The sequence below is a fragment of the Barbus barbus genome, assembly GCF_936440315.1.
Source record: "Barbus barbus genome assembly, chromosome: 8".
NCBI classification, from domain to species: domain Eukaryota; kingdom Metazoa; phylum Chordata; class Actinopteri; order Cypriniformes; family Cyprinidae; genus Barbus; species Barbus barbus.
Window position 1 is genome coordinate 27,846,771 of NC_136736.1, and position 16,803 is coordinate 27,863,573.

At 35.9% G+C, this 16,803-nt stretch overlaps 1 protein-coding gene across 2 annotated transcripts in view; it reads left to right on the forward strand.

Annotated features, from left to right (window-relative positions):
• The window catches only part of LOC306873781 (protein tweety homolog 3), a 35,447-nt gene extending 19,048 nt beyond the window's left edge, over positions 1–16,399 (forward strand). The window contains exons 6-15 of one of the 2 annotated variants that reach the window (XM_079423267.1): positions 215–310; positions 1,784–1,856; positions 2,558–2,633; positions 4,206–4,261; positions 4,348–4,440; positions 4,563–4,655; positions 6,553–6,689; positions 8,884–9,063; positions 9,551–9,626; positions 13,669–16,399. In XM_079423267.1, the coding sequence (XP_079279393.1) occupies positions 215–310; positions 1,784–1,856; positions 2,558–2,633; positions 4,206–4,261; positions 4,348–4,440; positions 4,563–4,655; positions 6,553–6,689; positions 8,884–9,063; positions 9,551–9,626; positions 13,669–13,842 (1,054 nt within the window). In that variant the 3' untranslated portion in view covers positions 13,843–16,399. The remainder of the gene's footprint in view (positions 1–214; positions 311–1,783; positions 1,857–2,557; positions 2,634–4,205; positions 4,262–4,347; positions 4,441–4,562; positions 4,656–6,552; positions 6,690–8,883; positions 9,064–9,550; positions 9,627–13,668) is intronic. The other variant, XM_079423268.1, reaches the window with a different exon arrangement.
• The last annotated feature ends 404 nt before the right edge of the window (positions 16,400–16,803 follow it).

Below are 16,803 nucleotides of genomic sequence, written 5' to 3' on the forward strand. Positions count from 1 at the left end.
AAATCCTGTTGTTTTTTTTACAAAGTAGTAGTCTGGCATGGCTTGTTTTTCACATAAGAATGACTTAAATATCCAAAGAAGTAAATGAGAGTTTATGGACATACACAATAGAGTTTCTCAATAATAAAATCTTTAATAAAAAAATGCTTTTGGATGGAGTTATAAAGACATTTCCAGCCATCTGGAAGAGATCATGTGTATGTGTGTTTTGTAGGTGGTTGGGTTATCTGGGTCTGCTGCTCTTTGATGTTATAATCTGCCTGCTCGTTTTGGTTGGTCTCATACGCAACTCAAGAAGCATCTTAATCAGGTAAGTACAGAAATGATTAACACATGTTTTTAGTTAATATCACACACAATAGCCACCCATGTAATCTGGTTCCTAAAGAACATTTTCTGTACCTTTTAAGAAACAACATATTAATATAGTTTTTCTTTTTTATTTAGTGCCAAAATTTATAATTTTTAATTTCTATCCAAAATTACACTATTTTACTCAATATTACCCAATATGTATTTATGTGCTGATTTGCTATCTGTGAAACAGTTATTGTTCCCTTAAATGATTAAAACTTTCATTTTCATTAACTAAAGTAAAATATTAGATGAAAAACTGACTAAAATTACAAAATTAAACCTGATTTAAAATGAATGAAGAAAAAAAACTCAGAAATTCAGAAACAAACAAACAAAAAAAACCTAAACAAAATGACTAAAACTTGAAGTACAGTTCAAATGAAAAGTGATTTGAAAAAGCTAATTTAAAGCATTCATAAATACTATATTAGTATATAAATAATATTAAAACAACATTGTTATAAAATCAAATTTTAATAATATTTATGGTTGTTACTGAATTCAACAGGAAGGTTTGAGATGTGACATGACAATATAACCTGGAATTAAACTCTGAACACATATCAGTAGAATTTAAGGAATGTAATTGACTGACTCTCACAACAAAGAAATATTGAAGTGTAAGAAAAATAAATAATGTATGTCAGAATGTTGTTATGCAAGATCATGTGAAATTTCAGGGAACATCAAAAAGGACTTTCTCAGGTTAAAATGCACTACCTGAGTTTACAGTTTCAGTTTGGAAATTTCCAGGTTGGAAATCGTTGTGTGAAAATGCCTGTATTTAAAATTTTTATGTCTTTTAATACCTGTAAATTTTTAACCCGTAACTATGCAAAATTGAGATTCATTCTCTGAAAGCCTTTAGAAATGGTGAGAGCGAGAGAGCACGAATCAGAGAGAGGAGTTGGCAGAGGAGAGAAGGATTCAGGCAAAACTAAATCTATTTAGTCTACTAGGGAGGGTGAAGATCTCTCCTTGATTCACTCTGACTCACTTTTTCACTCCTTCTGCTGCAATTAGACAGCTCTTCTGCCGTGCGTTGTGGACATACGTGTTTGTTTGTGTTTATATTAGTGTTTTAGGGCGCATGTGTATCTAGAAGCACATTTGGTCAGTGGGAGGTTGTTTGAGTCCCCAGAGATGTTTTCAGACTGGGTTACTCACCATGAGCCTAAACAAGTTTAAAAAGAAACCAGCTAGAAAATATCCATCAACAACACAGAAACATTTCAGCTTTACTCACAGGAATAACTAGACACTCATTCGAATAGTCCCACCATTAAAAGACTCAAATGACAGCCATTTTGTAGAGAAGAATTCAAATAAACACTTTTTCCATTGTAAGCGCATGACTGTAAACACCATTTTTTCATACTGAGTGTGAATTTTCTGTGGTAATGAATAATCTCTTTCTCTCCTTCAGCGTTTGTTTGCTAGGTGTGCTGACGCTGGTGATCAGCTGGGCTTCACTTGGGCTGGAGTTTTCTGTTGCTGTGGTGAGTATATTAGCAGAAACACCTTTAATTCTCTTCAGTTTGATGCCAATATATTTCTGTTTGGTTATGTGGCTGTCTAAAAAGAGTAGAGACATTATGTCGGGATTATTTTCTTCAGGAGAATATATTATAAAATAAGTATATACACTACTGTTCAAAGTTTGGGGCCGAAAAGAGGTTTTTAAAAAGTCTATTATGTTCTCCAAGGCTGCATTTATTTAATCAACGGTAATATATGAAAATGGTAATATTGCGAAATAATATTATTACAATGTAAAATAACTGCTTTCTATTTTAATATATTTAAAAATGTTATTTATTCCTGTGATGCAAAGCTGAATTTTCAGCATCAGTACAGTCTTCAGTGTCACAGTGTCCTTCAAAAATCATTCTAATATGATGATTTGATGCTGAATATAGTTGTGAAACGTAATATTTTTGTGGAAACCACAATGTATCATTTTCAGGATTCGGTGGGAATTAGAAAGTTCAAAAGAAAAGCATTTATTGGACCTAGAATTTTTTTTTAACAATGTGAAAGTCTTTCCTGTCACATTTGATTAATTTAATGAGTCCTATCTGAATAATAGTAAACACTTAAAAATCTTAACTTTTCATAAAGAAAAAGTGACTTGAATGTGTTTGTTTTTGGGCCTGTATTTGAGGGTTTGCTTTGTTGTGTGTGTTGTTCTCTTCCTCAGACTGCCAGTGATTTTTGTGTTGCCCCTGACTCTTACGTCACCAAAGTGACACGTGAGAACGCCGCTATCAACCAAGGTATGTGCTCCTAAGTCAAGTTGAGTTTGTTTGTCTTTCACACAGTTTATGCAGGGTTCACTGGGCATTTAGATGCTTGTGACAAGGCTCAGATCACAAAAAAACCCCACAACGGCATAGACAATTATATACAGACAGAAACAAAAGCATAAGTTATGGTAACAAAAGTAGTAGGAGTACAGATTAAAGAAAGTACTTAATGCATTTGTTTCTTATTTGCATTTTATTAATTATTTTATATACTGATAATTCAATGCATCATCAAAGACTTGAGCTCAATACTCCCCACTGAAATGTATGCTCACAATCACTCTCATTCATTCACTTGAAATGTTTTGCATTGCTATGCAGAGGAGGCTTTCTTAAAGGGTGTTTATGTACAAAGCAGGTTTTGTATCTTGCTCTCAGACCTTGGCTTTCCTGGACAGACATGAATGTCATTGCTAATTAGTTCCCACAGGGAAAACGATTCAATCTTGTAATTAAATTTACATCTGTGTATTTACTTCCTCCTGCATATTAATTTTGCTGACACATAATACACTTCTGTTCAAAAGTTTGGGGTCAGTAAGGTTTTTAGAATAAGAAATGAATACTGAATATTTGACGTGACCGTAAAGATATTTATAAAGCATTTTTAAATGACTTTTTTCTGTTCATCAAAGATTCAAAATTCAGCTTTTTCAGCTTTGCCATGACAGGAATAAATTATGTTTTAAAACATATTAAAATACAAAGTTATTTTAATTTGCAATAATATTTTAAAATATTTTTTTTTCTTGGTGAGAAAGATTATTTCAAACACAAAAAATCTTACAGACCCCAAACTTTTGAATGGTTATGTATGTTAATATATGATGTCATGTAATAGCAGCAAATGATAATACACTAAATTACAAAAATAAAATTAGTTTATACAATATTTATTGAAATTCACTCAAGCATATCTCAAAGCTAAAATTGTGCCATATTGGCCGGTTCATAGGTTTTATTATTTTTTTTTTTCCTATTTTTATCTTCTCCATCTGCACCCGCTATGAGTGTCATGATTTAGATTGTGAGGTTAATTAATCATTAAACCTCTGCCCGAGGTCATTCCACTACTGCTTCTCTCATTCTCTCTCTCTCTTGTCTTTTACAAGCACACAAACACACAGTCATAGGGTTCAGATTCATGCAGCGCCTTTACAGTCATCTCCCTCTCACATTCACTCATAATCACACATACACACAGATGAAGCTAGTTGGCATTGTCAGTAATCTCAGCCAGCTGGCTTAGTAAATAATGAACTAACGGGTCACAGTGACTCAAAGAGAGGCAGATGCATGCAGTGCTTCCAACAGATTTACTGCTAAGTTTTGTTAGTTTGCATCGGCTGTTTTCTTTGCAGAGTGATTTCAACAATATATCAGTATCTGATCAAGAATAGCTGTGTATTGATCGACGCAAGACGAGGGGAGTGTTTGGGAAATCTATCATTATGTGATGTCACACATTTGAGGAGTAAAAGAATGAACATATTTATTGGAATTCATATGGATTTGTTTATATCTGTGTCATATGCGTGTTAGATATCCTGCAGTATTATCTGAGGTGCAGCATGGGACAGACCAACCCATTTCAGCAGGTACATAATTACTCTTCCTCTGTTCTCTTTGTCATTGTCTCTCTTGTTCTGTTTCATGAATTATAAATCGGTCCTCTGATTTGCAGAAACTCTCCGGAAGCCATAAAGCTCTTGTGGAGATGCAGGATGATGTTTCTGAGCTCTTGCGCTCAGCTATTCGCGAATTCCCCAAGACTAAGGTGGGAAATTGCGACTGTACTCAGTACTGTACAAGAAACTCAGTACTAAGTATATATTTTGTACGCGGTATATGAATGTTTATTTGTTTATGCTCTTTGGCTCTCTATGGGTTGGTTATCAGAGTAACCTAGAGGAGATGCAGGCGGTGTTAAACTCCACTGAAGTCAGTCTCCACCACCTCACTGCCCTGGTCGACTGTCGGAGTCTGCACATGGTACGTGTGTTAATATGAAAACTATATGATCAAGTAAATTCTGTGTAATGGCCAAATACTATAGAACCCATTATAATCAGTGATGCTGTCTACACTGGATGCGGCGTGACACGGCAAATACACGTTAGATGTGAGTCACTCAACCGAAGGGAATCCTGTCAGATCGACCAAGCTTTGAGTGAGCGTGTGCGGGTCAGCCAGTCTGGTTTCGTCCATTAAAGTTAACCTTTTCAAATAACAATCGCAGCCCTGGACAGTGAGTGGCCTTACATATGCAGGTAAAATTTAAATTTCTCCTCTTATTGTTAAAAAAACAAGCTAAACAGACTTCATAGCTAGCGTTAGTGAAGCAGTCAGAGGAATCTTTCTGCCTCCAGCTAAGCTCCGCCCACAGAAAAACGTCACAATGTTTACTAACAGAAAAAGGGTCTATATCGTAGTAATAAATATCATTACAGCGGTGATATTTTGTTTTCTTCTTACGTTAAACACATTAAGTATTATATATATGTTTGTAATGTAATGTGTATTTCAATTACAGGTTTAGGTCTTTAATTTCATACAAGGTGGTATTAAAAAGGTCTTAAAAAGTCTTAAATTTAACTTGTTCATGTCTGTAGAAACCCTGTTTTATGACTTACACGAAGTTCAAAGTATTTGCAACGGTTGCTTTGTCGCATCCAGCGTAGACAGCGCGGTATAAACACGGTATTTAAGTATTTATACTTAAAACGATTAGTATAAATATAACGATCAGTATTCTAAAAATCGCACATCTTGCGATGTGACTATCGCGGATGTGCACATCACGATATCGATGCTGAAACGATATATCGTGCAGCACTACATTACATTTACTTTGTGAGAAGAAAAGATGATCTGAACACCAATGTGTAAGTTGTGGCTTTACTTTACTCTGGCATTACATGGCTTGCCCACCCACATCCCTCTGATCCATATATTACTATAATTAAAAATCTTTTAGAAAACATTTTAGAATTTGTTTTTATGAGCTTATGCCATTTCTTTTGATAAAATACATCATGAAATATAAATGTATATGGGTAACACAATTAGCTTCAAGCTACACATGACAATTAATGAGTGTTTGTAATAACTTCTGATTGCGATCCAATGTAGATTTTGGCCAAATGATGAGGCAGAAATATATTGTTAGTAACATTTCAGAATAATTTTTTGGTAAGATACGCAATTACAATTTCTGTGGGGCGTGAAGGAAAAGTAATGTAACTAGTAGTGTAGTGTAACTAATTGCTGTTGCCAGGAAGTTAAAGGTAAAGAAATAATATTACTTTCGAAAGGAGTAACAAGTAATAAATTACATTTTGTGAGTAACAAGCTCAACACTGACTACCGTTAAAAAGTATGGGGTAAGTACGATTGTGGAATTTATTATAATTTTTATTTTTTTCTCAGCAAGTACACATTAAATTGTTTAGTAGTGACAGTAAATAACTTTTTAATGTTACAAAATGTTTCCATTTCAAATAAATTCTGTTCTTTTGAATTTTCTATTCAAATAATCTTGAAACCAATGTGTCAAAGATTAGTATTTAAGAATAATAAAATTGAATTTATATCAAATAAAGTTGAATCAATTGTATTTTTATCAAATAAACACAGCCTTAGTGAGCTCAAGAGATTTCTTTCAAAAACATTAATAATCTTACTGACCCCAAACTTTTGTATTACAAAAAGGGGCATAAAAGTGTATGAAGTTGAAGGAACACTCATATATATTACTTCCCATGATTATGCTTGTACTACCTGTGCAAATGCATTTATGCCACTTCCTTTAGTTTAGAGTGTTGAAAGACTTCTAAAGCAAGACTTTTCATATGACTGTTCAACTTTCTATTTTTTTTTTTTCTCACAGGACTATGTGCAGGCACTGACCGGACTGTGTTACGATGGAGTGGAGGGGCTTATTTATCTGGTCCTTTTCTCATTCGTCACTGCACTAATGTTTAGCTCCATCGTTTGCAGTGTGCCTCACACCTGGCAAAGCAAGAGGTGAGAGGGCAAGGGTCAAAATGCACCAAAAAACAGGGGGTGGGTTGAGGAGAGCAAGGTATGTTAAACACAGCACCAGTAGCCAGGCAAGGACTTCAGTTCATGGACAGAGAATTGACTGCCAGTCACGTTTTTTTTTTTTTTAATGCTTTTATCTTCACATCTGCTCCTTCTGTTTTCACATATTAATCATCTTCTCATGACTGTGTGTAGCTTCTGTTGTCTTGTCGTTCATTCCTCATTGTGTCATAGATTTGGAAAACCCACTGCCCTGTAGTATGTGTGAGAGATGCACTTGTTTTGTAGTGGTCTATGGGTAATCTATATATAGCTTGCATATAAAAGCAAAATAGTAGTACATTTTGCAAGTGTATTTTGAATTACGGCGATGGAGGTATTTGTTATTTGACTCTCGGTATAGCATCTGTCTGCAATAATGCTTGTGCAAAGGGAAAGAACAAAGAGACCCTATTCTAAATTCTGTGCAAAGGCAGACTGACATTTCTGTGGAAGATGCTGCCTCCCTTTGGACTATCTTGAAACTGCAAGAAAGGCTTTTGTGAAGAGTATAATCATTATTGAAACATGTTGGTGATGTGATTACTCACTGGGCAAGCTGGTCTGGAAAAGGTATTTTAAGAGTTACACGTATGAAAGATATCTTGATCAAAGTGGCATCCAAATCTACACTTTCACAGATCCACTATTTATTTTTTTTATTCCCTTTCTTAAATGCGCCCCCCTCCCCATTTTAAGTTTTAAATCCGATTCATAGTGGTTGTTTGTTGATTTAATGCATGACTCAAATCACTGAGAGAACCTTCAAAGGTTGCTGAGGACAATCCATTGGACATGCAATGGAAATCCACAGTAGTTCTTGTGAGATTCTTAAGTTCACTTGATTTGTTTCTGACTAGCATCCATGGCTGAAGGATTGTTTTTACTTTTATTTATAAATTTTTTTCACTGAACATGCACATTTATTGAAGCAACTGCATAATAAATTAAATGAAGATGCTGCCCCATTCCAAATTGACAACAAGTAAAAAAAAAAAAAGTTGTTTTAGCATCCTGACTGCCAATTTTACGCTTATTCTAAAAATAACCAGATGACTTAGTTTGGAATATGAGTAATGAGCTTGGATTTTCCATCAGCTAGCAGATAAATTATTTCCTAATTAGTTTAACCATAACATTCAATATGCCATTAGAAGTCATTAATATGAAAATCAAGTGTTAAGGACAACAAGAGCTTGATGTACATTAGATTTCCCAGTAAACATCGCAAAGAGCTCATATCAATAGTGATTTTAAATCAATTCTTTTAATTTATTTATCTTCATATGAATATTTTATAAAATATAATATACACTATCATTCATATTTGATAAAAAAAAAAAAAAAAAGCAAAAACAGTCAAATTATTACAATTTAAAATAACAGTTTTCCATTTAAACATTTTCAAATTTTAAGTTATTCCTGTGATGGCAAAGCTGAATTTTCAGCAGCCATTACTCCAGTCTTCAGTGTCATACTGAATGAATGAGAAAGTTCAAATTATTTATTTGAAATAGAAATATTTTGTAACATTATAAATGTCTTTACTTTGATCAACTGAATGTGTTTTTGCTGAATAAAAATATGAATTTCTTTCAAAGAATAACTGTTACTCATCCTAGACCGAGACTTTAACTAGTAGTGCATTTGATATTTTTATTTCAATTTCAATAATTTTATTCGATCATTACTAAAATATTATGCTGTATAAAAAGCATAATATTATTATGCATGTCCAAAAGAACACATTTTTGGCTAAAAGGTATTGAAAGACTTTACTTGATGTAAATGTGGAGTTTCAGGATTTGAGAGAATTTTATCTGAATGCATGTATTTCATATAAAGCATGCAATGATTCTAGCTTAAGATTTTTTATTTTTTTTTCTATAATATATTTTTTTACAATAAATACAGTCATGAACATTCACTTTGAAAATAATGACAAAGATAAATCTGGGAAAAACAAATGCATGAAACGTCATTTTGCTAGTATCCATCAATATGCTTTAGAGTCATTTTAGGACTGGCGTGAAAAATGGTTATAAAGAGATCTTCACTAAGTCTAGTGAGAGGAGAGACCTTTTCCCTCCCCTCTGACCCAGGGGCACGTGTTTCACCTATGCTAATTTGTCCGAAGGTCTGAGGAGGAGGATGGCGATGAGACTTCGGCCACACTCGGCCCGCGAGCGCCGCACGATAACCTGTACCGCGTACACATGCCTAGCCTGTACAGCTGTGGCAGCAGCACCTACGGCAGCGAGGCTAGTCTCCCCGCTGCGGCACACACTGTCAGCAACGCACCAGTCACTGAGTACATGTGAGTGTAGCCACGCTAACCTCATCCTAATGCATGGGCTGGATTTGAAGGACCGTACCGGTATTACAGGTCCTGTAGCATAGGCTTGCTAGCCTAGATTACTGCATGGGCTTTGCTCGATTTACTTTAGGCTTCAGATCAGTTGCTAATACTGCATGGGTTTTATTTCTTGATTAAAGTTATTATATATAGAGCCCCTGAGCGGCGTGTAGAAACAAATATAATTTGGCATGGGAAGTATAAGTAGAAAATTCAGCTTGTGCAATGAGTTTTACTATATGATAGATAATGTTTTACGCAAGACAAGCGATATCTATCATTATCTACGTATATAGTGCATAGTGGTATCACTCAGTGGCTTTGCGTATTACTCCTACCCTGCGGTTCAAAGCTTTCTATCAGATTTGTAAAGTTTAGTGCATCGCGGTGTGGAAATCCCTCCCTTGAAGAGGGAGTCAGAGTAACTGGTATCTTGTTTGTGACGCAGGAGCCAGAATGCTAACTTTCAGACCCCTCGGTGCGAGAACACGCCACTCATTGGCAGAGAATCCCCCCCGCCGTCAGTAAGTGCACAAGCACATTTACACAAACACACATGTTTGTAGGTGTACAGTCGTTATTTAGCGCAATGTCACACATTCAGTTACTCTTTTAGTAAAAGGAATGGATCTTCTTGAAACCCTGCCCCATGCTTGACATAATTGATTTATAGTTCTTTAGATAATCCAGAAAACAGGATGTTAGTGTGATAGTATTTATACTTGTCTATGTAATTACTAGCTTTGACAACTGTAAAACTTCACTTTTAGTGTAATTTTGTCATATTGATGAACATTGTCAACTCAAACACACACACACGTAAAGAGTCTTGAAGGTCATTTTGGCAGCCTGTATGCGACGCTAATTATAAGTCCTCACAAACAACATGGTAAAAGAGATCCAGACAAATTTATCATTTGCTCATTTTTTCCCCCTTGGAACGTGAAATAAAAGGTTCTCTTTTCCATAAAAGAAATGTTAATGGCAATGGGAAGGACGTGGTCCAAACATGACAAAAAAGGCACTTTAAAGCTGTTTATACAACAAGTGAAGCCTAGCGATAGCTTTATGTGAGGAAGATAACTACATAAAATTGTAAGAGATCATTACACTTTAATTTACTCTATATCTTCAATACAATATATTTTCAGTACCATGGGGTATTATTATTATTATTATTATTATTATTAACATGAATGTGCAATTCTATAATTATCTGTCCACAAAAGTTGGAAATCTTGGAAATATGAAAATAATTTGCAACATATTGCAATTCCAAATGGACGTTAAACTCACACAACATGCAAAGATGGAGTTTGCTGCATTTACTGTGAACGGAGCCACTCTGAGATTGTAAAAACACTGGACCATGAACTAATAGCGTGTAAAAATAGCGACGCGCTTCACTCTGAAACATACAGTGCAACTGACTATATACAGGTACATCTCAAAAAATTTGAATATCGTCAAAAAGGTCAATATTTTGTCACTCATTTCAGAAAGTGAAACCCATGTATTATATAGATTCATTACACATAGAGTGAAATATTGCAAGCCTTTGTTTCTTGAAATTTTGATGATTATGGCTTACAAATAATGAAAACCCAAAATTCTGTCTCAGAAAATTAGAATATGAATAAATTCTAAATTAGAATATTACTTAAGATCAATAAAAATGGATATTTTAAACAGAAATTTCAGGCTTCTGAAAAGTATGTTCATTTCTATGCATATAGGAACTCCTTTTGCATGAATTACTGAATTGCATGGAGGCAATCAGCCTGTGGCACTGCTCAGGTGTAATGGAAGCCCAGGTTGCTTTGATAGCGGCCTTCAGGTCATCTGCATTGTTGGATCTGGTGTCTCTCATCTTCCTCTTGACAATACCCCATAGATTCTCTATGGGGTTCAGGTCAGGCGAGTTTGCTGGCCAATCAAGCACAGTAACACCATGGTCATTGAACCAGCTTTTGGTACCTTTGGCAGTGTGGGCAGGTGCCAAGTCCTGCTGGAAAATGAAATCAGCATCTCCATAAAGCTTGTCAGCAGAAGGAAGCATGAAGTGCTCTAAAATTTCCTGGTAGATGGCTGCGTTGACTGTGGACTTCAGAAAACATAGTGGACCAACACCAGCAGATGACATGGCAGCCCAAATCATCACTGACTGTGGAAACTTCACACTGGACTTCAGGCAACATGGATTGTGTGCCTCTCCACTCTTCCTCCAGACTCTGGGACCTTGATTTCCAAATGAAATGCAAAATTTACTTTCATCTGAAAAGAGGACTTTGGACCACTGAGCAACAGTCCAGTTCTTTTTCTCCACAGCCCAGGTAAGACGCTTCTGACGTTGTCTCTGGTTCAGAAGTGGCTTGGTAGCCCTTTTCCTGAAGATATCTGAGCGTGGTGACTCTTGATGCACTGACTCCAGCTTCAGTTCACTCCTTGTGAAGCTCTCCCAAGTGTTTGAATCAGCTTTGCTTGACAGTATTCTCAAGCTTGCGGTCATCCCTGTTGCTTGTGCACCTTTTCCTACCCAAATTCTTCCTTCCAGTCAACTTTGCATTTAATATGCTTTGATACAGCACTCTGTGTATGAGTCAGTAATGACCCTCTGTGACTTACCCTCTTTGTGGAGGGCGTCAATGTTCGTCTTCTGGATCATTGCCAAGTCAGCAGTCTTCCCCATTATTGTGGTTTCAAAGAACAAGAGATACCCGGAATTTTTACTGTAGGGATGGTCATTAATTGAAACTCAAATGTAAATATTCTAATATTTTGAGATACTGATTTTTGACTTTCATGAGCTGTAAGATCTAATCATCAAAATTAAAACAAGAAAACTTTTGAAATGTTTTACTTTACATGTAATGCATCTAAAATATATGAAAGTTTCACTTTTTGAAATAAGTTACAAGAAAAAATGAACTTGAAACTTGAAAGATGTACCTGTATTTAATTAATTAAAATACACTCTGTCACCTTGATGTCAGAGTGAGGAGAAAGCGCAGTTGGTACCAGTGTACTGGCGCTGTGGAAAACTAACATTGAAACCCTTTCAAATGTCCAGAATCTACATGTATCAAAAACTGATACATCTAATAGAAGTTAAATATAAAAGGAAGATTTTCTGCAAATAACAGCTTAAAGCTATTGTACACCTTCATAAGATTTATAATATAATGCATTGTTAGTATGGACTACTTTTAGGGTATATTTATGGCCTTTGTTTGTCATTTTTGGTGCTTAACAGCGTCCATTTCCATTCATGTGCATTGTATGAAAAAGGGCTGCATGAACATTTAGCTAAATTTCACCTCTTGTGTTCTATAGAAGATCATTTGTATGGGTTTGGAGTAAATGGTGGTAGAGTTTGCATTTTGGGTAAACTATTTCTTAAAAATTTATTCTGATATGTCATTTATTTCTCCTCTTACTTTTAAGTCAATACCCCTCACTGAGTGGAAGTGGGTTTTGCAATGCTACAGAATCCTGGAGTTTGCATGATTGCATGTATAGTCAATGACAAGACCAGAGAATGCTTTTCCTGGTTCATACGTGGTGAATGGGGGAGCACAGTACTCTTTTGAAGGGGCAGGGCAGCTCTTTTAATCAGACTTGGCATGCGACGGGATCTTTCATTCTCCCACGAGTTTGAGTTCAGTAAATGAGAACACTCAGACCTCTTCAAAGCGCCGCTCTCACTCCGCCTAACTTTCTAGGTGTTTTTTTTTCCCCTTTGATTTTGTTTACGGGCCCTGGACGTGACGCATGCGTATTCAAACTCCAGACTGGAGAGACCACCCAAGAAACCATGTTTATTTGAAAGGATGTAATCTGATTCTCAATAATGTCATGGTCCAGGATGCTGCTTTTTGGTGCCTGTTCTTGCCGGAATTGCAATTGCCCATATATGATGGAATAGTCTCTCCTTCCCTGGATTTTATGATTTAAAAAATGCATGAATTTAGTCTCTTTCTCACCCTAACTGAAAAACATCCCTCATGCATGTCTGTTTGGTAAAGTGTCTCACAATATAACCCCACCCCTAAACAGCTGTTAATATAATCCCACATATAGCTGCATTATCTATATGTGTCATTCTCATCTACTGTTATTTTTTTTTTCCTATTTGTCATGGTCTTAACTTTTCTTCCTTTCTTTCATTTTCACATTAATTGCACTCTTTTTAATCGAACTTGCACTTAAAAGCCGTTTTTGAGGAGAAAAGTATCTTATAATGATGATATGCATATTAACAGTAACTCTTGGCTTTAAAAAACCATCAGGCTGTCCAAATGACTGTCAGTTTGTCTGTTATGCATGCGAGTAAGTAGTGAGAACGACAGAATGAGGTTCATATTTATATGTGCTTCATGTTTGTAAGAGCTACAGCTATACTCTGTCCTAATGCCATTTATACGCTGTAACTTTTCCTCACTTTGATTAAATAATCATGCCACATTAGGAAAAAGATTTTTATATCGTATTGTGAAAATAATTCTTCAGAATGATGTGATGGTGTCTTCCTTCCCCTTTTCCTTGTTTTCTCACCCTGTTTTGCAGTACACCTCAAGCATGAGGGCCAAATATCTGGCAGCCAGCCGCCCAGACCAATCCAGGCCATCAGAATCCCAGAATGGTCTGGAGCCCAACATGCGACCAGACCTAACCAGCCGTTCAGCTCCAAACAGCCGACCAAATTCAGCTATCCACCGACCCCACTCTGCCATCCATTAACTATCCTCAAATGCGTAACCAATAGTCATCTACCTGTCAGGTCCACCAGTACAAAGTTTGTTCAGCCCAGTGAAGAAATTCACCCTAACATCTTTATTTGATTGGAATCAGTCATCCATGCATACCTACTCTGGCTTCTTAAAGACTCCATTCTGCCAAATTTGATTCAAACTACCATTTTTTTACTCCCCTAATCATCACAGCAACTACACTGCCCTCTTCTGGAGGACTCCTCTCAGTCGTCAGCACAGTAGTTCCCATACTACCCCACAGAGATTCTCTCAGGGTAGCCATATTGGCAAGGACTGCAGGACCACATTATCACAGGATAATGGTTTATACCACTTGTTTTTAAATCTCTTGCCTTACCGTGCAAGAAATGTCACTATGACATTTGATTTTATGATGGAGTTCTATTTTTAAGTGTTTTGCAAGATTACATATAGTTTAACGAGGTTTTAAAGATGCAGCTTTTGCGCTTTCTCTGCAGTTCCTGACAATATGGCAGCATTCTACTTCTACAGCCACAATCCAAGGTATTCATCATTGCTATTTGATGTTAATGGAGAAGTTTACTCATTTACAAATTTTCATGAGTTAACTGAATCACATACTTGCGACTCTGTGGTTAAACAAAAGTTCCTGTCATGAAAGGCCACTCTTTGTATTTACAGTACAGTGTAATCTATGGTGTACCACAGTGTGAACTGACAGCCATCAAGCCTTTGAGCCATTATGCACATTCAGTATCTTATTCTAGAAGGGAAACAGTTGCACGGCACACTATCGGTGTGTTTGTGTGCGTGGCGTGTTTGCCTTGTGCATTAGTGAGTGTGTTTTAAAACAGCACAACTCATGAGCTTTGCTCTTTGTAAATAGTAAGTGTTTTTGTACTTTAAAAAACGTCTAAATGATCAACACTACAAACTCAGTGCACTAATCTTCTGTGTAACAGTGCAGTGCAACATTTGCCGTGGCTTAGAGCTGCAGTGAAGAATACCTGTAAGAAAAAAATTTGTCAATGAACTCTGTGATGAAATAATAGTACATGTTTTGTAGACATATCACTTGAATTTGTGAATACACTTGTGGGTGCTCGTGTGTATGTGCACACTTTAAATGTGAATATTTCTAACGGAGGAAAATTTGCTCAGAGTGAAAAAGGTGAAGAAGGGATACCTGGACAAAAAGAGAAATTCCTCCCCACTGCCCCACATGTAAATCTTTTTTTTTTTTCTGTTCAGGCTTGTCATCCAGGCTTCACGTTCTTTAACAGGAGATTTTTGTTTTGTAGTGAATCAGAATTTTCACCTCGGTCAGCCTTTTCCTTATTTCTGTTTAACATTAATGGGGAAACACTTCTCTGTGGTGTTGAGGGATCTGCAATATGGACACTGGACTTGTGCCACTAACAGGACTTTTGTGGTTTCCGCGGGAGGAAGGTAAAAAAACCGAATTGTGAAGAAGGAAAAAAGCGACGGGGACAATGAAACTAAGGAAATTTCCTCCTTGTCATGCAGTCACTAAGTAAGACTTGTGTGGATGTAGTGTAAGATAACCTAGCTGTCTTTACCAAGTGCAGTATTGTTGGTTTCATTTACTTGCATTCAGTGTCATAAGGCTGACATAACAGTGTTAGTCAACCGCTAATGTTATCATGCATAAGATGTGGTATCTAATGCCACTCTCAAAACATCACACCTTGATTCTTGAACGTAGGTGTTCTTTTGATTTTAATAAATATCATTAATTACATTAGCGGGTAGAAATGTCATTTTAAACTGGAAAATGCTATAATGCTGTATCTTTTATGACTTTGGGACACCCTCAGTCAATTGAGGTTGCGTGTTGTTTGAATTATCTTTTTGTGTAACGCAAGTGGACGCTGTCTTTGGATGCCGGCAGGAAAGGGCTTGTATCCCTAAACCTCAAAGATCATGCACAGACATGCTTTGACCATGTAGTGTCAGGTAACCGCTAAAGTTACAATCTTAGAAAAACACTCATGCACAAAAAGAGTCAATGCAACACTAGATGTTTCACATAAACACTGAATATTAGAGAAAGTGAATTATTTTGCAAGCAACACAAATGGATACATATGCACCTTACCACTCAATAGACACAATGTAAAATTGCTCTGAAATATGTGAGTCTTTTTACTGTATTTACATGTATTCAACAACTAACCATCATATAGAGACAATCCAAATGTTCGGATCTATGATTGTGTACCATATAATGCAGTTGCATGACCGAAGGAAATATGAGGAAGAAATATTCTGCCTTTCTTAACATTTTCATACAGTAACCTTTCTTTCTGTAGCTGTACACTTTTTTTCTTGTTCGCTTTCTATTGTATAGACCATAACAAATGAGCCTACTCACTCCTTTCTAAATGTGAATAAGAATAATTTGTCATAAATTGGTGTTTTGATAACAATTCTTATGGATTTTTTTATGTTTTTTCATTTGTGATTAAGATGTTGTACATGTCAGAAAAAAAGATTTTCTGAGCCTGGATTCAATGTTTTAATAATATATTAAAATGAACTTATCTGGTGCAGGGTGTTGAGCATCAGTGCCCGAAGAAGAGAAAAATAAAATCACCTGATCAAGGTATGCATTTATCAAGGTATGCTTTACAAAAAAAAAAAAAAAAAGGTCCTGGAATCTTGATGCATAAAATGGAAAGAAATAAGCTATGAACGAATGCCAAAGTTCTGAAGAGAATTTGTACACTTATTTGTTGAAAACTGCATGAAATATGTGAGAGGAAGTACATTTAAAAAAAGACCATGTTGTAGTACAACTTTAAAAAATGCAGTTGGACTGCTAATAAACCACTATATGTTTAAATGCCATATAGAAAAGTAGTCTAAACTTGTGTGTTGTTCCTGGGTTGCTATATACAAAATTATACAAGGTGTTGTATCATAAGCAGAACACTAAAGAATTTCG